Raw genomic sequence first — 22,890 nt, forward strand, 5'->3', positions numbered from 1 at the left:
GAAAAAACCTCATTTCTATTTGTTATGTCAACAAACAATTGAAGACGTTGATCTAACGTTTTCAAGATAGGGTTTAACTAAAGCAGAACATGAAAGAGGATGGCAGAGAGCAAGGATTAACAGCCAAAGTGGCGAGGAAGATCGCGAAAGAGTGGGCCAGGGCTAGAAAGGAGGCGAGATAGTACTGAACAATGCTGTGAGGCAGAGCAAACCAAAATTGACTCAGAAGAATACAGAACTTCATGTCGAGATGTGCAGCCATGCAAGAAGTCGCATAATTTCATCAGGTGATCAACAAGAGAAATTAAACATGTTTCGTGTGTTTAGAGGAAAAACAGATTGGGAAAAAGTGGTCAATTCGTTGATCTATTGAAAAGATTAGTTCAGTTCAGTCTTTGCAACTCTTGCTGGAAGTTTCTGCCTATAGGATTCAAACTGAAGTCAACTGCCAAATTGTGGTAAGCGACTTTGTGACAAAGAAACTTTTGCGTTTTCCATAAAAACTATCTGGTTGCTTCAGCGAGATAAGCTTACAAGTTAAACTTATATCTTCAATAGGAGTTTTTAAGTCTCCCTGATTATCTGATTTGGAACATGGAGAGAAATTTGAAAAATTTCAAACAATCAGACTACAGTTGTTGTTGAATATTAAGTTGCATATTGTAAACAAATAAGCTTAGTTGTCTGTCTTTTTCACCATATACCGATAACCTCATGTCTAGAAGTAATAAAACTGTATTTGTAAAACCGCCAGGGGAGTTTTGAAGTGTTCTTTCTGTTAGTAGGGACAGCCGCTTTGTAGACTGCTATAATTTCTTCTTCTGTTTACCATTGGAGGAAGGAAAACCATCGATTTGCTATCTTTGACAGCTTTTGACGCTCATATGTTGCCATGCATATTGTGTTTACAAATTATGGAACTTCCTTCTTTTGTTTGTTTAATCTATTGGGTTTAGTGAAATGCTTGGCTGAATTTCTTTTAAGGTTATTGGTAAAAGACTGGTAAAGCTACGACTGAAAAAAGGACTGCAAAGCTGTAGGCAAAAATAATATTCAAATTACGCTTTAGCGCGAATAATTATCAAACTTGAACATCTCAAGTCTTTGAGATTTTGGGCATTTTCTGGCTTCTAAATGCATCTCTTGGCTTTAACTGGAATGATAATCAATCTTAAACGAATTTTCTGTAACATTTCTGTCATCCTTCTTTTGAGTCACCTGTAGTGATATGCATATTGTGTTTGTATAGGTAATAGCATGACCTGTACGTGGTATTTGGCAATAATACCGCGAGTGATATTTCAAAATTGCCCAAAATACTACAAGCCGCGAAGCAGTGAGTGATATTTGGAAAATTTTGAAATATTACGAGCTGGTATTATTGCCAAATACCACATACAGGTCATGCTATTATTTGTTTATAATAAAAGCCAAGAAATTTTCGGGAACACACAAGAGACCTTTATTTTGTTACAGTTGGAAAAACAAACACAGGCGTCTGGATTTGTAACAATCTTTTTACATTAATGAAAAAAATGATTGACACTATTTTGTGAAACCAGTTCAAACCACTGAAGGCAAACAACATGAAATAGTTCAATGAAAGTTATTTTCAAATCATGGTTTTTGCAGTCACTGCAGCCGTGAAGTGAAACCACAAATTAAGAAAAGGTATGGGCAAGCTTCTTCCAGTGTTTAATTGCTGCTTTGTTGAAAAACACCCACGCCAGCTTCGTAATTTATCGTGACCTGACAGCCATGAAAGTGGTAGACTACTGTTTGGCAGGCTGGCGTCGCTGTACACTTGTACTGAATGGGCAAATTGGAAAGAACTGGGCAGGAATTCTGAACCTGTTGGCCGACAGGAGAGCTGATGATGGATGAAATCTGTCGCTGTTCTGCTTCGTCACCTTCCTTGTAGTCTGCTCGCTTGTGTAGCCTGTTACACTGATGATAGCACTTCTTGGCTGATTCGAGACCTTCAGCTTCTTCACAACTGTTTTTCTTACCGAATGGCTGGTTAACTTTCTTCCCTCTACATCCAATTCTGCTTCCAAGGCCATATTCTTCATGAAGGAGTCGATCTTATTGACACCCATCCTCTGTTTCTTGTACCACACTTTGGATTTCCATTTTTTCAATAATGGCAAGATAAAATGGGCCACTGTTTTGCATTTCTTCAGGTCTGTGGGCAAGATATGTTTTGAAGAACTGGACTGGACAACGGGGATCACCAGTGGCAAACATCTTTGGCTGGATGGCTCTTCGTTTCTTTCTTAGACTGCCTTGCCGGGTCTTTGTTGGGTTTTCTTCGAATGTCACATACTGTGCCTTGGTCGTCTTTGTTCAAGCTAAAATCTTCAACAAACATTTCATGGTGCTCTTGGCAACCTCGCAGACCAAAATGAAGGGTGAGCAGATACCACAGAGTATGAAGGAGTGACTGGATTTTGTTCACCAAGTACACGATTTTTCCATAGCTGCTCTTCATCTTGGACAGTAAGTACTTTAGTTGTATTAGGTTGTTTTCTGTGGCCTTTTTCACGAAGAGCTCTTTTTTTTCTTCCTCATAACCTTTATTAACCACATTGTACTTAATTACATCAATAAATGTGAAAGGCTACACATGCATGCACACACACATAACAATAACTTAGGTAAATGCCTAATTATTTTACAGATTACATTAACAAACCCTAATTTGACCAAAAAAATTATAAGCTAAAGTGACCATAGCAAGCCATCCTTGCAGTTCTTAGTGTAGAAAAAGACCCCATCTTCTATTAAAATTGTTAAGAGTCCCATTCTTTACAGCAATATGACTTTGTCTCTTTTTTACTTCAATCTTATATAAAAACAAATTAAAATTTAGAGGGCAGTTTGACGTCCTACATTCCCAGATACATAATTTACTTAGAATCAGCAGATAGTTTAATATGTCGTTCCTTTCTAAAAAACACAAGATAACATCTTTGAGTGTCAACGTTAAATTTCATCAGACATCTGACCACATATCAATGGAGCATTCCCAAAAAGCTTGCACATGAGAGCATTCAAAGAAAAGATGATACAGAGTCTCTTCATTTAGATCACAAAAGGTACACTGATCAGTCAACAACTCAATTTTTAAAAGCTTAATATTGGAGAAATCATTAACTAGTTAATGATAGTTAATTGACCAGTGAGAGATTTCAGTATATCAGTTAATGTTCTCGATTTCGTGTCAGTTGTCTTGATATCCAGAGTGGAGACGTAAGCTTGATTTCATCACATTTACCATTCCAAGCTCAGTACAATTTACAATGTCTGCTTCTGAAGGTGTTCGTCCAAAACGTAGAACTAAGCCGGTTTACCATGTAGATTTTGTTTATGACCTGCCCGTCAACTCTCTGTTCTCCGACAATCTCTTGGGGTCAACACTCGATAGTAGATCAGCTCCTTCATCCCAAGAACAGCCTCCCGTTTCTTCTTCAAAGTCAAATACATCAACATCCCTGCTATAAGCGAACACGATCCCAACATCAACTTTGACGTTCAACCAATAGCTTCAGTTAGTCCAACTACAAAAGGAGAAGCTCGAATTGGAACTTAAAGTTTTGGAAAGCCAAAGGGAACGCCCTCTTCATTCAATGTATTCAGAGCTTCACCTCGGTGACGCTAGCACCAAAGATCCCACTGTAGCAAGGAAGCCAAAACGAACCATCGACTGCCAGCAAGATTTCGTCCCTGGCGTGCAAGGCGAGTATGATAAACTTGATCTTTCTGAGTTTGCCTCTGGTTTTTTACTAATGATTAAAGGATATGAAGTCGCTGAAAAGGAGGCTTTATTGTCCCAGTTAGAGTTATTGATGACAAAATCAATAAGCTATACATGGTCTAGCATTCGTGCGTTTCACAAGTTCATTGCTAAGCAAGTTGAACAACGACGTATTGCGTGGCAAGATACCAAAGATATTCAGGATCAAGCCAATACCTTTTTCCGTGATTCCGATCTGCAAAATTCCACTCGACAAGATGCCCCACCAGTTGGGTCGGGCATCTTTAATAATTCAGCCACGTCCATGTCTAACAACAACACCACGACTAAGGCATGCAAGGCGTGGAATTATACGGGCGCCTGTAAATGTGACAAAGATATACCGAATTACAAAGATCATAGTTGTGGTGTTTGCAAAGCAGATCACCCCATGCTGCATTGCCCGAAACGTCGTTCTCCCATTCCAGCTTCCCCCCAATGACAACAATCTGTCAATCATCTCGACCATTCAAATGTTTTGACTTGGACCGGACATGGACATGAACTTTGGACAAGCTTTAACATCTCCATAGTGGTTCGACATCTGCTCACTTCTCAACATCCCAAACCAAATGCTTTCGGTGCAAGAGTTTCAGTACCAACATTGCTGCTTACCAATGTCTGGCGAATTCTTTTACCTGATTATCATGATAACATTGTGGCTGAATTTCTCGCTTTTGGCTGCCCGATTAATTACACCGTGCCATCACTGCCTTCCTCTACATCGCATAATCACCCTTCAGCAACACAGTACGATTCCCACGTGCGCGAACACATCAATACAGAACTGCATTGGCAGGCCTTGGCCGGACCAATTGACCATTCTCCCTTTCCGCAGCCCGCCATTTGTTCTCTGTTACAAACCGTTCCTAAACGAGGGTCAACATCGCGTCGAGTTGTTATGGATTTAAGTTTTCCACCAGGTCATTTGGTCAACAATGGCATTCCTTCAGACAGTTACCTAGGTGATGCTTACAAGTTGCACTTACCCGGAATCGACCGATTAATGGAATTTATTCTACAGAAAGGACGAGGTTGTCTTATTTTTAAGAAAGATTTGCGGCGGGCATATAGACAGTTTCCTATAGATCCCAAAGATTACCATTTGCTAGGTTTTTGCTATGACGGAAAATTGTACTTCAACACCTGTTGTCCTTTTGGGTTGCATTCTTCTGCGATGATTTGCCAAAGGTCAACTAGCGCCGTAGTACACATTTTCACCAAAACTGATTTTTTAGCGGACGTTTATCTTGATGATTTTTATGGAGCAGAGATTGCCTCGCATGCAAAGAAAGCCTTTGATCATCTTGGTGACTTGTTTCTTAAACTTGGCTTAGATTCATCCCCTGAGGATTGTCCTCCAGCTACAACAATGGTTTGTCTTGGAATACTTGTGAACACAACCACGTTTACTCTCGAGGTCCTGGCAGCTCGCGTAATGGGGTTACTTACCCAATTACGGGTTTGGACAAAAAGTTCATCGATTACTAAAAAACAACTTCAGTCGCTTTTAGGAAAACTTTCGTTTGTCACTGCCTGTGTAAAACCTGGCAGAATATGCATGGCATGTCTGCTTAATCGTCTTGAAGCCTGCAATGCTGCTTCTCATCACCGGTACTCAATTACTAATGACATGCAATTAGATATCCAGTGGTGGCTTCATTTCCTCCCCCAGTTCAATCGGGTATCATTAATCAAGCCCTTCTTATGGGATTTTCAATGCTTTAACTTTGCTACTGACGCTTCTCTATGCGGCGGTGGCGCGACTTGTCGATCAGACTGTATACGCTTTATTTTCCCAGATGACATTTTGTCTTCGTCACTTCATATTAACACGCTCGAACTTTCTACCATTGTTGTCGCAGTCAAACATTGGGCACTGCAGTTACAGGGTTCCAAGTTTATTATCTCTTCCGACAACTCAACCGCAGTAGCTGTTATCAATTGATCTGCCTCGGCCAATCCCTTTATGCAACGTTGTCTTCGACAGCTCTGGTTTACATCGTTGCTATTTGACTTTGAAGTCCGGGTCGAACACGTTCTGGGCAGACATAACCAATTAGCTGGTTATCTCAGCCGTTGGCATTCTGACATTTCCGCCTGCGACAAATTCCATCACTTGTGTAGCGTTTTGGATCTTACATTAAGCTTTCAAGAAGTTGCGCCCTCTTGTTTTTCATTCGATGTATTATGATGACATGGACTTTTGTTCCTTTTCTAGGCCAGCCACATGTCCGACTCCAGATGGGAGATGTTTTCTCACCGGTATTTCTAGAATCCTGGGCGTCTCGCCTAGTCTCTTTGGCCCATGCGTCATCCACGCAGAAGAATATGGCTGCTCATGCCCGCAGTTTTAGGAACTTTTGTGAACAGTTTTTTCTTTGTACTTTTCCTATTTCTCTCAAATCAATTAGTCTCCATGTTGCTTATTTAGTGGCTCATCAGCGAGCCTATGGTACAATTTTAAACCATATAAGTAGCCTTAAGCATTTTCATCAATTAGCAGGATATGAGCTTACTTGGAGCTCAGATTATCGGTCTACACTTTTGTTACGTGGTGCTAAACGTTTTCTGGGGCAAGCTGTTTCCCGTAAATCAGCCATTACGCCTCACATTTTACATGGTATGTTTGTTCTCTTCGATTTTTCGCTTCCCCTGCGTGCGGCCATGTGGGCCTTGTTTTTGGTAGCCTTTTTTACTTTGCTACACATATCTAATTTAGTTACCAATAATCTCTGGGATATTTCTTTTAAGGTCATTACAAGAGCAGATCTTGTTTTCACTGATTCGGGTGCCCAGATTTTTGTCAGGGCGACAAAAACCATTCAGTTTCAGCAGCGTGCTTTTACATTGCCGCTGCCCTGTATTCCGTGATCTCAGTTGTGTCCAATCGCTGCTTTACGCCATCATTTAACCCTAAAACCTGGTTCAGGTTTCACCCCCCTTTTCTCAGTACTTTTTGGGTCCCAGCTTCACCCTATCACATATAAGCAGTTTTCCGTTTTTCTTTCCTTCATTTGGAACCTTCTTTTTTCTCCCCACATAGTTTCCGACGTGGCGGTGCGACTTTTGCATTTGACTGTGGTCTTCCCTTGGAAATTATCAAGTCTCTGGGAGATTGGCAGAGCGATGCCTACCTTATTTACTTAGAGTTATCTGATAAACAAAAGTTAAACATGTGTCAAGCTATGGCACATAAACTGCAAGCTACATTTTAGTACGTTTCTGTTACAGGTTAATATTTTCTTTCACTTACATCCACGTCTATTTAATGTTTTCTCAATCAGCCTTCCTTTCAATCCTCCTTTCCCCTACAGTTTGGGCTTCTTGGCGTTTTTAGTTCATTGAACAGTAGGGTCCCGTTTTATTCACTGTCCAATAAACATTTTTTAGCCCAAACTGTTGTCCTCTCGTTATCACGTGGGTTGATTGAGAAATCATTAACTAGTTAATGATAGTTAACTAACCAGTGAGAGATTTCAGTATATCAGTTAATGTTCTCGATTTCGTGTCAGTTGTCTTGATATCTGGGGTGGAGACGTAAGTTCGACCACCCTCCACTCTCAGTTTTTGGTTTATTGTACAGTAGGGTCCCGTTTGATTGACTGTCCAATAAACATTTTTTAGCCCAAACTGTTGTCATCTCGTTATCACGTGGGTTGATTGTAAACAATACGTAATTCAACAATCAGTACTGAAAGGACCATACATAGGGTTCATTCACAACAGTTTGAGGCAAGAGATAAATTTTATTGAGCATATCTTCAACGTCAAAATCAGTAATTAACCTATTTAACATATTTGGTAACTTAGCTTTTTTGGATAATAAAGTTTGTAAAATTGTCTGTTTTTGGCAGACTTGATATCAAAACCCTTGTGAGCATCTTCTAATACCACAGGGTCAAACTCATTCACCAACACTCTAGCCTTCAAGGACTTTGGAACAGAGGTCCGCAAGGCAGTCGAGGTCAGGAAGTTAGTATGCAATCCTGTGTTTAAAGTACTTGTAAGAGGTGACATTATCATATTCAAATAACAAATCGTGTAAACAAGTAATACCCAGACTGTAGTGATTTGCATAAAAAACAGGCCTATTATTTATCTTAATCTCTTTATTGTTCCAAATTATGTTTTCTACACAACTCATGTGGAAAAGCGACCTTCTGAAATCAGCCCACCATAGAAGCAACTCAGCGTAAAAGCCAGTACGGTTTAGGCTAAGATCATTGACATCATAGTTACAGCTTAGCAAAAAGGCTCCACCATGGTTTCTTAAAAGAAAATTAAAGTACGATTTCCATGTTCCTTTCCTTTCATCTAAAATGCGAAAGGATCCAAGATAGCCTTAAAGCTTTGATCTGCGTTTCAATGTCAGTTAAATTCAAACCTCCATGTTCTAACGTATTTATTACTGAATTTCTCGTAACTTTATCTGGACCCTTACACAAAAATTTGTAAATCATCTTTTCCATCCACCGTGATATATCATACGGTGTTTCAATAATAGATGACACATATAACAGTTTTGGAATCAAAAAAGGTTTTACTGATAGTAACCTTACCAAAGAGCTATTGCTTTTCCTTCCAGGACCTGTCTGCACTTGACGAATTCTCAGTCCTTTGCTATGAATATGTTGCTGTCATTTTGTTTGAGGTGTCTGTAGAGGGCAGGTAACATAACTCTTAGGCTGTTCAGCTCATAATCGGAGCCATTGCTTTTGCGAATTTCAGGAAAGAATCACAAGACATTCATCTAGTTCTTGAGCTTCGTATTTGACAATGTCATCCTTAAGACCCTTGCTTTCTGCCCACGACTTCCAAACATTCATCCACGTCTTAGCAGTTTTGACTGCATTTTTGTTTATTGCTTTTTCGGCAGGCTTTTCTATTTCCTCAAAGGAAATTTCCGGGAACCTTGGCGCCATTTTTTTGAAAACAAAAGCAAAAACGTAACTGTGTTCAGTGTCGTCATGTTAGCCTTGTTTGTTATACCATCCATTTTTGCTGCTATGCCACTATTATGCATAAGTAGTGATACCATCAACCAATCAAAACTCTGAAATTTCTCAGCTTATATTATAAATGTAATTTACCACGGTTTTGTTGAAATGTCGAGTGGATGATTAGTATTGCACTAAACTCGCTGATGCAGCAAGTATGGAATATAATTTACCAAAATACTAAATCCATACAATCTTCTGAAACCTGGTAAATTGCTAATAGCACCTCCATATCCCCTTTTTGCACATAAACATGAACTACATTTTCTGCAAAATCAGTGACCCTGCATGCAAAGAAAGCTCTACACTGAGTTTGATTCCATTAGAGCCATTGTATTTGGTCAGGGATGTACAGTCCCTATTTTTCAATTTTTTGGGGGCTTTAAGTGTTTAGCTTTGGTGCATCTAGGATATATTTTTTATCTATTTAGCTATAATGTTACTGATGTGTTAATTAAACATATCTTGGCTTGACTGACCAAATGCACATATGCATCAAAACCTTCGCGTGTGTTCAATTGTCTGTAGTAAAGTGTTATTTTTACCATCTATGCCAGAGAGATTTTGTCATTGTGAATGTTGCAATTTTGTGATGGGGAATGGATCCCATTATATTCCTGTATGCTGTTCTGAATACTGTACAGCTGTCATACTTTTAACTGTATCGCACTTTTGGGAAGTGTCTTAAGGCTGTGTAGAATTCCAGTAATTTTAAAAGCGAGTATTAATAGCATATTTTATGAAAAGAAACTGAACTATTGATTGATGTACAGCATAAAGGCAAATAGCAATGCACGATTTTGTTATAAAATACATGTACAAATTCACGCCACAAGTAATTCAATTGTAAACATTGTAATATAATAGATTTAGCTAAGCCTAAAAGTGGAGCTCCTGGGCCGGGTTGCTCAAAGCCAGATTAAACCAACCCAGAATAAGCAAGAATTTTGATTTGAGTTTTGTCACTTTGCATTGAGGTTTTCTGTTTTTGTCTGGTCTTCTGTTTTGAGTTTCAACAATCTCAAACTACATTATACATAAGTGGTGACAAACATTTGTATACCTTCCAAACAACCTAGCCCTGATCAACAAGTTAACCTTGCTTTAGCCCGGGATCCAATTGAAAATCAGTACTTGGTCAGCAGTCAACTTAAAAAAAAAACTTGTGACCTTGATGGGCTCTAAACCTGAGCCCATGATATGGTCACATGATACTGGTCAGCAGATACTTTGTTTTGACAGCTGTCAATGGACAATAACATGGATGTCCAATATCATGTATGTATGATTAAACCAAGGCTGCATGACTTGGTTTTAGCTGGAGTATGGCCGCCACGTTCCGCATCATTGGGCACACATGCCACGATCCATGCCGCTAGCCATGTAGACCATGAAAAAAGAGTTGTATGGTTTTCTATTTCTATGCATGCATGTGGTTCTGTTTCTATAGCTATGGGGCTCCACTTTCTATGGTTATGGGGCTCTGGTGGCCGTCAGGAGCTCTGCTATAAAGGTGGCTGTATCATAAATTGTTTCAGAAAAAATGGAAGGAAGGAATAAGTTCCTGGTTTAAGGTTACCATATACCTTTAGAAGTGTTTCGCATCCAAGAGAAGTAATGCTTCAGTCTGTTTTATACTCTACTGTAGATACCTAAACCCCTATATCAAATTAAAGCTTATAGAACTGGTTATACAACGAGACCGAGAATTTTGAAATAAAATGAATTTTCCAGTTATCCATGCCCCCTAATGGTCCAAATCACCTTTACAAAGCTACAGGTCAATGCAAATTTTTGCTAATTTAATTCGTTACTCAGGTTCCAGACCCAAAGTGCTTAAACAGTGTGTCTGCATTTTGCCATATTCAATTTCAGTGAAAAGTTGCAGAACATTTTTGAAATATGTGGAGTGATTGTACATAAATCACTCTTGGGAAAAAAATATTTCTAAATAAAATATTCCCTGTTGTTGTTTCATGTCAAATTAGCTACATTGCTTAGATGCAAAACACTTCAAAAGGCATATGGTAATCCTTAAGACACAGCATTTACAACAGAGTGATTCTAAACTATATCCTTATTCTAGATCTAGACTATGCATTTATACCACTATCACCCAAGACTGCATAACCTTCATGACCTAAAGGCAAGGTCAAGATCAGATCTACTGACTGTTTTTTAAAAAGAGGAAGCTTGGGATTGCATAACACCAGATATGCATGTTTGCCAAGGTGACTTGACATCCCAATTTGTGTGCAGTTTTTTTAAACAGCACATTCAATATAGACAAGGGACAACAAAAGAAAAGCCACTACCTGGAATGCAAACAGTTTTAAGACCTAAATGGAAGATCAGGATTTATTATATAAACACCAGTGAAATACCAGATTCTTCCTTTTACTAAAAAATCATCTTCATCACACAGTGACGATACTGTTTCTCTCTTTCACACTGTAAAGATATCATTCCTTTTTGATAACATTTTTCTTTTGTCCCTTTCACTACACTTAAATTTGTTGATGTATGATTGAAACATCTTTGGATCTTCTTCGGTCGTCTTCAGCAATCTTCGGCAATCTTCGGTATTCGGAAAATGTTTGGAAAATGTTCGGAAGCCTTCATCTGGCCTTTGGAACAATTTTGGAAAATCTTCAGAAATCCTCAGAAAGTGGTCGGAAACCTTCAGAAAATCGTCAAAAACGTCATAGTATGTTTATGTAATAAACAGAATATTACATGCCCGCTTGTGAATAAGAATTTTATCTTCTCATTTTCAACTCAATATCTCACTGCGAGTTGAACACTTGAAGATAAAATTCGTATCCATGAAATAACTCTAGCTGGCCACATGTATGAGAAATATCAACTGCATCTTAATTTAAAGGAGGAAAATGCCTCAATGGATAGAATCCAAGAAAGACTGAAACAGCAACTCTGATTTGAGGTCCATCTCTGGACTCTAAGCATCTTCCAATAATTCCAGGTGAGACGACCAAAGGTAAGCCATCCTTTTCTTCAAAAATTTCAACAACTTTTATTTTCAGTGATATATAAAATAAAAAAGAATGCCTGTCAAGATGGGGGCAGGACTCAAAACAACCTAATACTAGAAAAAGCACAGCACCAATATTTGAAAAAAAGGGGAAAAAAAAGACATGGAAAGGAGAAACAAACTAACTACAAGTAAATATAGAAAAGACTACTTTAAGACATAAGAATAGTAGATTCAATGAATGAATTTCCTTAATGTTGTGCTGGCCGTAATTGGATATGCTGTTCATTTAGATATGACTTAAGGAACTTATACCGTTTGTTTTGTTCAAACCTATTGAATCAATTTTTCTGGACCTAAGAGCATTTTTGTGGTCTCTTAAGGTAATTACTCTGAAATAAAAGTGACCATAGATTTGCGTTCAAACTTTGTCCACTGAATATTTGTCATATGATAACTTCAATTTTGAAATAAAAAAGGGGGGTGCCCATGCTCTTTAAGGAGCAGTGAGGCATTGAAAATGCCCCATTTTGGCATTATTTAATGCTTATTATAAGAACGCATTCCCAGCAATTTCAAAATCTTTGTGAACCCAGACTCATAAGAACACGCATTAACCTACAGTCAATACATTGTGTCGGACACAAATAAACATTTTAAGTATGATTCAGACAGAAAGCTAAATCCTTGATTAAAAATTTGAACCAAATTTCTTGACGTGGTTACCGACTGCAAAATAGAAAAGACCACAGTGTATCTGCTATTTTTCTTATTTATTCAATTTTCAGCAATAGAAATTAGATCAGTCTTTTCTCACGCAAAGCTTATGATTAGTTGATTACAATGACTGGAAAAAAAATTGGGGTGCCCGTGCTCGTTGGTGAGCTAGAGCCATTTTTTCAACTGACAGAGCTCAATATCAAGGCAAATCCGTCATGTTTTCAATATGCACGTGCACAAGCGCGCGCTAATGACGCCATAAATTATGCGCAGTAAGGATGCGCAATGCAAATGTGAGGAATGACCTTAAATAGGGTCACAGTTCCGAAGAAGTAGCCGTAAGATTATGGTTGCAAAGAAGAATGAAATGCCTAACTTAAGGAAGGGAAGAGGGAGAACAAAGAGGGCAAAAACAGGAGATTCTGGAACAGCTGAAAAAAATGGTTGCTGAAGAACCCGAAGATGAGAATGACTTCTTGGAACTTCATCCATCAAAGTCCCAACAACCCGTTCAGATGGCTAGCAACATTGAAGTCTCCTCGCCTAAGGAAGAAGCTGCAAGTGTTGAAATCAGTTTTCAAGTGTACCCATTTGCTTGAACACTGTGTCACTACCAGCCGCAGCCCAAGCGTCTTGCTACGCTGTTATGGGATGTGTTCTCTGCATTGGACAGTGGCATGTGTCCAGCGCAAATGCTTCAAAATGCCCCTTGTGTTACACGTCCATGAATCACATGCTGATACCCAGTGCGCAAAATCTGCAATTTGTTAGGGCAGCCTATCCACAACATCCACAATGGTGCAAATGAGGAAAGTGACACTGACACTATCCCCTATGGTATTGAAGACGACGAATCTGCCCATTTGGAAGAGGAATTTAAGCTTCGCCCAATGCTTTGACTTTAGATCAGCTTTGTTTCACATTAAAAAAACACTAAACTTTCCCAAAAGTTTGAACGTTGAGTTAAAATATTTAAGCAATAAGGTAGTATATAGTTTACCTTCACTGATGTAATGTAACTAAAAAGAAAGTTGTAAGATCTTCTCCCTACTGAAGTTGTGTTACCTTACAGAGAATAAAACTTAAATGGTTTAAGTCACGAATTTTCTCACGGTGCTTCTTTGAAAAAAGAATGTGTAAGTTTATTCATGAAACAAGAGTGATGTATTGTTACTGCTATGCAATGTGATATTACTAAAACTGTTTGTTGTTAGAATTATTCCAGGATTTGAGTAAATTTGAAAAAATGATCAAGCTAGGCTCTTTTAGAATTCAGTGGGGAGTCCAAGTTCGAAACTAATCGCATGCAAAGAGGGCGTTTTTATTTTCATTCTTCAAGAGGGTCCTTCCATCCAGGCTTTCCCACTTCCAATGCCATCCCTTCATTGAGAACTGAACACTAGCTATCTCGCCTTTTGGGAGCCAGGAGCAAACATAACACAAAATTTCATGGACACCAATGTTTGATCTACGATTTAGAATTCAAAATTCGAGCAGTTTCAAAACTGAAAAGACCTTGGAAGTTGTCTTCTTATTAAAATAAGAAAACTAATGAACATTGCTTCCTTCATAAAACTGGCCAAGTAGGTTATGTACCAGTCAATTCGAAACTTCAACACCCGCCCGAGCAACCCCCCTGGGCATTAGACATTTTGAATTTTTCGTTGGTCAAATTCCCATCCCTGGGGTGAAAATGGTGTTCAAATGCCCCACCTTGGGTGCCTCCTTAGGCGATCAAATGCCTGTATCCAAAAGGCACAGTAGAAAACTCAACATTGTCACTTGCATTTTGAACAAAACGAATTTGCATTCAAATTTATGACAAGTAACCAGCCCACCCCTCATCAGATGGTCACGTCAAAGCGGCAAGTGTGGGAGCGACAACACTTTTCCCAGCATGTCAACATACAGGAATACTGGCTCATGGTTGCCCCAAGTCTAATTGGTTATTTCTCCATGAAATTATCATTTACATTTTAAACGGTTTTCTGTTTTGTGCACAGAGAAAATCTGAGCAGAAAGTGAATCTACTAAAACAAATTGGCACAGCAAATGTCCTCCTGTATTCTGATATAAAGAATACTTCCCTTGATCTGGAATGAGAATAATCAGGGTGATAAATGTCTCGTGATGTCAATGAATGACAGGACAGGTCTCCAATCAAGGAACCATTCCTGTTAACGTGTTGAAAAATTTCTGTTTTGTGTCAAATCACTGGCCAGAGGATCATTGCCAAATGAAAATTCACAGGTCACATCACCGCCAGCATTAGTGTACATCTGAACAGCATAATCAGTGCTTGGAACTTTTGCTAGGTTTAGTGGATGAATGTCTCGTGATGTCAATGAATGACAGGACAGGTCTCCATCAAGGAACCATTCCTGTTAACATTTTGAAAAATTTCTGTTTTGTGTCAAATCACTGGCCAGAGGATCATTGCCAAATGAAAATTTACAGGTCACAACACCGTCAGCATTAGTGTACATCTGAACAGCATAATCAGTGCTTGGAACTTTTGCCAGGTTTAGTGGATGAATTCTTCTGGTTGCTTGTGCCACTATGTCTGGAATTTGATTGTCTCTTCCTTCAGAGTAAAGAAATATTTTACCCGTACTACTCACTCTGTGAGGGCCCCCATGTTTTTTAATTGAAAATAAAGATGCCCTGAAGATGTGTTGATGGTTCCCGTCCCCTTTCTACCGACTAGCCGTACATTGTTAGCAGGCAGTGCTTATAAAAACTGTTTACCAGTCCATGGTCATAACTATACTGGAGCACTGCCACTATTGCCGTATTATGATCGGTGTAATATCAACATCATTCGCTGTAATTGGAAAAAAAATTCAATGAAGTTATTCTTTTCTCGTTTCCTTCTCAATTTTACTCTATCTAAATTAGATACTCTCAATTTAAGTTTGTCTAAATTAGTCATCTAGTGTTTCTTGAGAGGAAACCTAAGCTTACAAACCCTGTGGTTTTTATGAAGTTTCCTCGCCATTCTTTCAGTTAGTATATAAATTGTAGTTTTGTATCTTTATTGTAATCTTGCATATTAATTTTTGTTCTTTATTAATCATTGTACTCTAGTTCTATTTTTGTTTGTGTGGGGTATGGGAACGAGAAATAGGCCAGAAAAAGATCAAATGACTTGTATAAGTTGTATTTAGCTTAGGAGAGTGAATTCAGGAAAAAGCTGCAGTTGTAATGGTTCACAAGTGTTCGGAAAGTTATAATCAACATTCAGAGTCGTTTTATTAAAACTATTATGCGTAATTTTTTGCTTGCTTACTTTCCAGACCTTGCTCTTCTTGTCACAAACTTTTCCACCCCACCCCCTTTAGATGTGTCAAAGCTGAGATCGTAAGAAAACTTGCAGTGCATTTTTGGGGACAACAAATTATCATTCAAAAAACGTGGAGAATTTTCGGAAAGAACGAATTATCGCTTGAAAATACATGACTAATTATCACATACTGCAAATTATCAAACGATAACTTGCGGTAGGTGGTACACAGTTCCGCAACAATGAGCATCACAAAAATGCAAGGAAATTTCCTTGAAATTTTGTTTTGAGTTAAATTTCTTCAAAAAGTCACAAAAAGCCAGGAATTTCGTCGAAATTTATTTGCATTACTTTTGCACAATACTGTATGTTCAAAGTGCTACAATGCTGATGAACAAGACAGCGAAAAAAAGAAGTTCAGCATGAAGGGCATGTCAAAGAGACAGAATAACATCACCTGGCAGTGTTTCAAAGCAGCGTTAAACAGCAGCACTGATAGAGCCAAAGATAGAGGATTTTTATGGTTAACAGCAGGATGGCCACTTATGAGCAGCAGAAGCTGGGGCTGAGAGCTTATTATGGCAAATGCTGGGTGCTGCCAGATGGGATTCACACTGAGCCAATCGAGTTTAACATGACTTGAGCGGGCGGAAGCAGTGTGTTTGGCAGCACAATCAATAGTTCTTCGCGGACAAACCCGCACTTAGGCCCATCGTGCAAATATACAACAGGCTCGTTCGGCTTTGTCACAGCCCTTTCAAGCGTGTAGACTTTCAAAGACCAGATTGGACCTGTAGCCCTTTGAGTCCCACCATCAAGCTCACTAGGCTGGTAGAGATAACGAACATTCACATTGGAGGGGATCTTTTTTTCATTTATACCAACTGGCCTTGGGTATGGAGTGGAAAGTTTTGCCGAAACGGGCTTGTCTTTGATGGCGACAGCTCGTTTTTTACCAGACAAGCCTGTGGCCTCATTATTCAGTGCCTCAACAACATTGAGAAGCCTTTTGACCCACGTAGTCGACTGCTGGCCAGAAGGCAGGAGCATTTCCATGGAATACTGATGACCGAACAATCGCTCAGCAACTGTGCAGTTGAAACACTCAACAATGGCTTGGTCTCTGTGAATTCCAGTGCTCCCGTGACAAATATAGGTTTTGAGGTTTTCCATTTCTTTGGTCACACTTCCCATGAGCTTGCGCCCAGGGTCAACCTGCGGCATCTGGGGCCACATCAAAGGGCTATGCTTGTAAATCGACTGAAAAGCTTTCACAACTTCAGCAGAGTCTTTCAAGGTCAGAGGCTCAGCTTCTTTGTAACGGCTGGTGACATCGACAACGATCAGTGCATATTTATAAACTTTGCAGCCACTGGGAAGCTTGTTGTGTGGCAGAAAACAAAGGTCTGCTTGGTGGACTGCATTAGGAGACCACACGTCAAATTTTGGGCAAGGAATGTAGCGCGGCGCAGGAAGATAGCTCTGCCAGAGTTTGTTTGATAAGCCACTGCTTGACAGTTTCTTCAGGGACTTTTGAAGCTTCTGCTAATTTCTTGATGGCAGAGATGCCTTTCCAGTAGCCGTTGGGGCTGTAGAAGACTTTGGTGAGCTTGGTGTCCATTATTTTACGCCCACGAAAGTTCAAAGAAAACAAAAAACTGCCTAACCAAGTGCGAGCTCGCTGCTGCCCACAAGAAGCAGCTTGCCTTGTTTCTCCTGCTCACGGGGTTGATAATAGTCTGCAAATTGAGGTTCTTTGCAAGGTTTGATTTGCTGGTCTGGGTGCGCCTGGTTATAGCATTTGAATGCATAATCGGCGTTCATGAAGTTCTGCTTTCCCTGTGCTTTAATTTCCCTGTTGGTTTCAATCCAATCAAAAAGCTTGGTGCGGTTGCACACGTATTTGGCTTGACCAGTTTCATATGCTTCAAGAGCTTTTTCATGCCACACTTTATGCGCCAATGCAGCTTTTCCGTTGTCGCCAGACAAATATTTAGCAAGATAGTTGCTGCCGGTGAAAGAAGCGGTGTTAAGAATTGCACCTTTGATCATCATTGCAATGCTAGCCATCGTGCATAGCAATACGCTTATTTTTTAACAGGTTGGGCGAATCTCCTTGTCCTTGAGATACTCTTTCAAATCATGTATATGTAGCAGTTTCCTTCATACAGAAAAAAGGTGGACCTCGCCCCACATATTCTTGCTTTCAAGGCCATTGTTGTACAGCATGTTGGATGAGCCGTTGATCGTCATGCTGACTTTCAACAGGTTGGGGAAGATGTATTTTAAGGTGGTCTGTGTGTAACACACATTGAAACTTTGTGTAAGGCTCTACATTTGCCATGGATTCAAAAGCTCCTAAAAAGTGACAGCTGGGGGACAGAAAATTGGAAAGTCATCCCATGTTCCTTCTTTAAGAAATATGGGGGCTTATACTTCTTGCTTCACTGAAACTTTGATGAAAATTTCCTAAAGTCGATTGAAATGCCATCCTTCTACAAGCAAATTCTGAGTTTCTTTTTGGAACTGACGAGTATCTATGACAAGAACAGAGACCAGGAATTAATCCTTTTTTAACAACAAAGAAATACAAATAGGTGGTAAAACTGTGTTTTATCAGGATTGGTTTTGGCCAAGGAGTCTACTCAATTTGTGACATTCTTGATTCCACTGGAATGTACTTGAATTTTGCAGATTTCTGTCAGAAATTTTCAGTTAAGTGCAATTTTCTCACCTATTTTCAAATTCTGTCTGCTATCCCTAAACGACTGCTGGAAAAGGCGAGGGACTTTTTTTGGCACCAATCCAATTTTTACTCCAGGGAATTCCATTTTTCACCCGTCATCGTCACTGTCAATCGACTTATCTAAATTAACATGTAATGTCGTGTCTTTTGTATGCATATCGACCTGTGAAGTACTTTTACGGCATAACCATTAGATTTACAATCTCAGGGAATTTATATTCAAGAGAGCTCAGAGAATTTCGAAGTGAACGTAGATTAAAATGTGACGCGTAGAAACGCATATTAAGGCTAAGAAAAATTGTACGACGCTGTGGAACTCTGAGGTAAAGGTCAAGATTCTTGATGTTGGTGAAGAAAGTTTCGTAAGAGAGCTCAGAGAATTTCGAAGCAAACGTAGATTAAGATGTGATGTGTAGAAACACATATTAAGGCTAAGAGAAATTGTACGACGCTGTGGAACTCTGAGGTAAAGGTCAAGATTCTTGATGTTGGCGAAGAAAGTTTCGTAAGAGAGCTCAGAGAATTTCGAAGCGAACGTAGATTAAGATGTGATGTGTAGAAACACATATTAAGGCTAAGAAAAATTGTACGACGCTGTGGAACTCTGAGGTAAAGGTCAAGGTTCTTGATGTACTGCAAGGTAGTTTGAGAGTCGGTCCAGAATACTACTCTTTCAATCTTGTAGGTTAACTCCTCTCGACAAACTTGATAAATCCTGGCAGAGAGCGTTGCAGCTTTCAGCTCGGGAACCAGGTATTTCCGAAGAACGTGTTAGTTTTCCTAGAGATGCACAAAGTTCCGTTTTGACTGGTTCTCGAAAATTGAGACGTTCAAGTCATAGTTCAAGTAGTGGTTCAAGATCACGTGAAAATGCTGCAGTAGAAAGCATTTTGGCCGAAGCGAAATTGGCTCAGTTAAAGAGAGCTAAAGAGAGAAAGTTGAAACAGCAGCTGTTACAGTTAGAAAATGAGATAGCTGACGCCGAGGACGAGGCTGATTTAGCTCAAATAAAGACTCGTTTTTACGAACATTTGGATTTAGACAAGGGAAGCGAAGGGTCTGAAGAAGTGCCTATTGTCAACGAACCATCTACTGAGCCAGCTGCTTTGGAGAAGGTAGTCCAGTACTCTGATCCGCAAGTAAATGAGAAGCTTGAACCATTTATTCCTGAAACTTGCCTGAAAGGGTCTCAGCCGTGTACCAGCGTTCCAGATCCAAGACTTCTTGAGGAGGTTCCAAGATCAGCATTGAACCCTAGGGCTCCTCCTTTTCCTCAGCCAGATGGTGAATGCGGAGCTTCATTTAAGGTTATTAATACTGACAGTACTAGTGTTCTCGAGAGTGTTGTCACTAACATGAACCTGATTGCTACAGGTGTGAGCTTGCCCCCCCTGGAATTGGTAAAGTTTTCCGGAGATCCATGTGAGTTCTTCAAATTCAAAACACATTTCCATCAAATGGTGGAGTCTCAGAGTCTGTCTGACACACAAAAGATGTCCCGTCTGCTGTAGTTTCTCGAGGGCAACGCAAAAAAGGCTGTAGCAGGATTCGAAGGCTCGCCTGGTGGAGTTAAGAAAGCCATGCGATTATTGGAGCTACGATTTGGCCAGCCACACATGATAGCCAAAGCATGTGTTGATGCTTTAATTGAAGGACCAAACATTTCAAACAGTGACAGAGAAGGCCTGAGAGAGTTTGCAGATTGTAGCAGGACCTTATACGAGACTCTGAAAGAAATGAACGCCCTGTCAGAAATGAACCTGTCAAACCTTGGAAGAATGTCCAGAAAGCTGCCTACTGTCCATCAGGCTAGATGGAGAGATGAAGTGCAACGGATCCGCGAGCGGGGGATGTTGCCAAGCTTTAAAGACCTTGTGGAGTTCGTAGAGAAACACGCAGATGCTGTAAACAATCCAATCTTTGGACGAATTGGCGAAACAAGCAGAGCGGCAAATGTATCTGGCAAGAGAAATTTGGAAGTGCCTCCTCCCGGCAGAACTGACGGTAAAGTGACTACGCTAGCAATGCAGCTTTCTCTGCCTGGCCAGAATGGTTCCTGAGGTACAGGCCGCCCAGTTAAATGTATGAATTGCGAGGCATCCCACAAGTTGGCCGATTGCGATAAATTTAAGAAAATGACTGTGAGACGATGAATCTTTGTTCGAGGTAGAGGTCTTTGTTTAAACTGCCTGAGGAAGGGACACTTCGTTTCCCAATGCCTTGCCAAATCGAAGTGCAACCTGTGCTCACAGAAACATCTCCTCTTGCACAACGCCACATCGCAGTGTGTTGAACCCCCTTACCGAAGCCAAGACCAAGTCAAGGTAACCGCTAGCACTATGATGGGCAATGGTAGTACATTCTCCTCTAGTCAAAACCAGGACCATGTTAGAGTATCAGCGAACGTGATGACGGCCGATGGTGGTACCTCCACTGCCTTCACCTGTGACCAAGCTATCAGTGAAACCCCAACGATCAGTACGGTACATTTTGCCAAGTCCACATCCTACAAGGCGAGCAGTCCGACAGCGTTCACTTCACATAAAGTTGCTCTGCAAGTGGTCCCTGTAAGGGTGGAGGGAGAAAATGGGAACTCAGTCAACACATGGGCGTTGCTCGATATGGGAAGCGAGGAGTCGTTTATTGCTAAACCTACCGCTGACAAACTGAAGTTGAAAGTGAAGAGCTTCGAGTCCTTGGCAGTTTGTACCTTGACTGGGGAGTCAACAGTACGTGTAGGCAAAGTGGACCTGGCAGTTTTACCAATGGAAGGTCCAGAAGGCCATCGAATTCAGATTAAGGATGTCAAGGTTGTTGAATGCCTCAATGTGAACATGTCTAGGCCGCAGGACCTGTCGAAATGGGAACACTTAAAGGACATACAGCCTCCAGAGATTAGTGGAGAAGTTACGTTGCTAATAGGAGCAAATGTCCCTGAAGCCCAGATACAGGAGGAAGTTCGCGTTGGTGGAGCGGGAGAACCATATGCTGTTCGTACTCTACTTGGGTGGGCCATTATGGGTCCGCTTAATAGCAACATTAGAAGCCAATCTGACAAAGTAAATGTAAACTTTCTGAAGTATGGCAGCGAGATGTTAGACCAACAAATGAGTCAGTTTCTTGGTTTGGAGAACATTGATTCAATCAGCAGCAGTAGGAAAGGGATGTCAGTTCAGGATCGAGAAGCCTTAGGCAAGCTGAACAGTTCTGTTCGCCTAGTAGATGGCCACTACGAGGTAGGAATGCTGTGGAAGCACGAGAATCCGTGGTTACCAAACAACCGAATGACCGCTGTAGCTAGACTTTGTTCCCTGAAAAGACGGCTGTGCACAAATGAGCAGTTGTGCTGTAAGTACCGGAGCTTTATGGATGACCTTTTGACAAAAGGATATGCACAAAAGTTGACGGAAGATGAGGCTGCGGCTCGAAGTTCCAGGACGTGGTACCTACCACACCACGGCGTCTTCCACCCACGCAAGCCGGGAAAAATCCGAGTGGTATTTGATGCCGCAGCATTGCATGATGGGGTCTCCCTTAACAGTCAGCTGAATCAAGGGCCAGATTTAACAGTTTGCTTGGTGTGTTACTGAGATTCAGACAAGAACGCATTGTACTTGCAGCAGACATACAATCTATGTTCCTTCAGGTGAAAGTACCTCCCGAGGATGCCGACGCCCTTCATTTCTTATGGTGGGAAGACACTGATTTCCGTAAGCCTCCTGAGGAGTTCCAGATGGTCTCTCACATTTTTGGTGCGAAAGATTCTCCAAGCTGTGCAAACTACTGTCTTAAAAGAACCGCTGACGATAACAAGATCTTTAGCGAAGAAGCCGTTAAGTCCATCCAAGAGGACTTTTACATTGACGATCTGTTGAAGGCCGTAGAAGCACCCAGCAAAGCGATTTCATTGGCACACGAATTGATGGCCCTACTTGAGAAGGGCGGATTTCGTCTGATTAAGTGGACAAGCAATAGTCAAGAAGTGTTAGCGAGCATACCCAAATATAAACGAGCGCAGCCAACTGTAAACCTAGATTTGGATGAGTTGCCAATTGAGAGGGAGCTGGGTGTTCTGTGGAACGTCGAGAAAGATGTCTTCCAATTTGAAGTCTTCAAACCTGACAAACCAGCCACTAAATGAGGGATCCTGTCAGCTATCAGTTCCCTTTACGATCCTATGGGTTTCGTCTGTCCAGTCGTGCTGGAAGCAAAGAAGATCATGCAGCGACTGTGGAAATTACAGTTAGGATGGGATGATCCTGTCCCAGAGTGTGAGCTTGCCCATTGGGAACGATGGAAGTCTGGGCTGTCTGCTTTGACGTAGGTGCAGATACCGAGATGCCATTTCCAGCT

At 40.5% G+C, this 22,890-nt stretch overlaps 1 protein-coding gene and 3 pseudogenes across 1 annotated transcript; 3 read left to right on the forward strand and 1 right to left on the reverse strand.

Annotated features, from left to right (window-relative positions):
* Positions 1-925: 925 nt before the first annotated feature.
* Positions 926-6,036, reverse strand: LOC149116862 (uncharacterized; annotated as a pseudogene).
* Positions 6,024-7,393, forward strand: LOC149116863 (uncharacterized; annotated as a pseudogene).
* A 4,251-nt stretch (positions 7,394-11,644) lies between these two features.
* LOC149116864 (uncharacterized) lies at positions 11,645-13,407 on the forward strand (annotated as a pseudogene).
* A 7,469-nt stretch (positions 13,408-20,876) lies between these two features.
* Positions 20,877-22,678, forward strand: LOC149116865 (uncharacterized). Its single transcript, XM_089280430.1, has 2 exons — positions 20,877-22,115; positions 22,184-22,678. The coding sequence occupies exons 1-2, from the start codon at positions 20,877-20,879 to the stop codon at positions 22,676-22,678; spliced, it is 1,734 nt and encodes a 577-aa protein (XP_089136556.1).
* The last annotated feature ends 212 nt before the right edge of the window (positions 22,679-22,890 follow it).

Source organism: Orbicella faveolata, unplaced genomic scaffold, assembly GCF_042242905.1.
Source record: "Orbicella faveolata isolate gen_17 unplaced genomic scaffold, um_ofav_v1 contig_12, whole genome shotgun sequence".
Taxonomy (NCBI): domain Eukaryota; kingdom Metazoa; phylum Cnidaria; class Anthozoa; order Scleractinia; family Merulinidae; genus Orbicella; species Orbicella faveolata.